At 69.9% G+C, this 678-nt stretch overlaps 1 protein-coding gene across 1 annotated transcript in view; it reads right to left on the bottom strand.

Annotated features, from left to right (window-relative positions):
- ACAP2 (ArfGAP with coiled-coil, ankyrin repeat and PH domains 2) overlaps nt 1–364 on the bottom strand; it is a 173,145-nt gene extending 172,781 nt beyond the window's left edge. The window contains exon 1 of the mRNA XM_010834416.1: nt 32–364. Within this exon, the coding sequence (XP_010832718.1) occupies nt 32–84 (53 nt within the window). The 5' untranslated portion in view covers nt 85–364. The remainder of the gene's footprint in view (nt 1–31) is intronic.
- Between the last annotated feature and the right edge of the window lie 314 nt (nt 365–678).

Below are 678 nucleotides of genomic sequence, written 5' to 3'. Positions count from 1 at the left end.
CGGCCCGGAGACGGGCGGCTGCGCCGGTTACCTGAAACGGGGCGAGTCTTTCAGACACTCCTCGAAATCCACCGTCATCTTCATCCTGCCTCCGCCTCGCCTCGCAGGGGACACTGGAAGAGCCGAGGGAGCCGCGGGAGCGGCTGAGCTGGGGACGCAGACGGCTACGGCGGGCGCACGGCCGCGACTAGCGCTGCGCGGAGCTGCGGAGGGCGAGTCGTCCGCTGGTCATAGCAGCCCCGAAGACCGTGGCGGCAGCGACTGCTAGTCAGGCCCCAGTCCGGCCCCTCTTCCTCCCGCCCCCAGCAGAGCGCCTGCCTCGGGGAAACGGCCCAGGACTGACAGCCTCAGCCAGCCAGCCACAAACCCAGCGGCCAATGGGAGGGGCTTTCGGCCGCACCGCCTGCGGGCGCTCGGGCAACGCGCCTGAGCGACGGTAGAGCGAGCCAATAAACAGCGCGACCGTGGGAGCCGCCTTGCCACAAGCATTCCCGAAGGCCAACCAGGATGCACGGGCGTCGTTAGGCGGGACGCATTGGTTGCTGGGAGGCCTGCAGCTGAGGCTCCTTGGGAAGGAAGTCACGTGGCTGCGGGCCGCGCTTCCCCTAGAGCCCCCCTCCTCCTCTCCTGCTTCTCCAGCCCCGCCCTGCTGAGCTGCCAACGCGGAGGAGCCGCCGC

This window comes from Bison bison, unplaced genomic scaffold, assembly GCF_000754665.1.
Source record: "Bison bison bison isolate TAMUID 2011002044 unplaced genomic scaffold, Bison_UMD1.0 scf7180017864032, whole genome shotgun sequence".
Classification (NCBI taxonomy): domain Eukaryota; kingdom Metazoa; phylum Chordata; class Mammalia; order Artiodactyla; family Bovidae; genus Bison; species Bison bison.
Note: the sequence above shows the minus strand (reverse complement) of the source record. Positions and strands in the feature narration are given on the sequence as shown.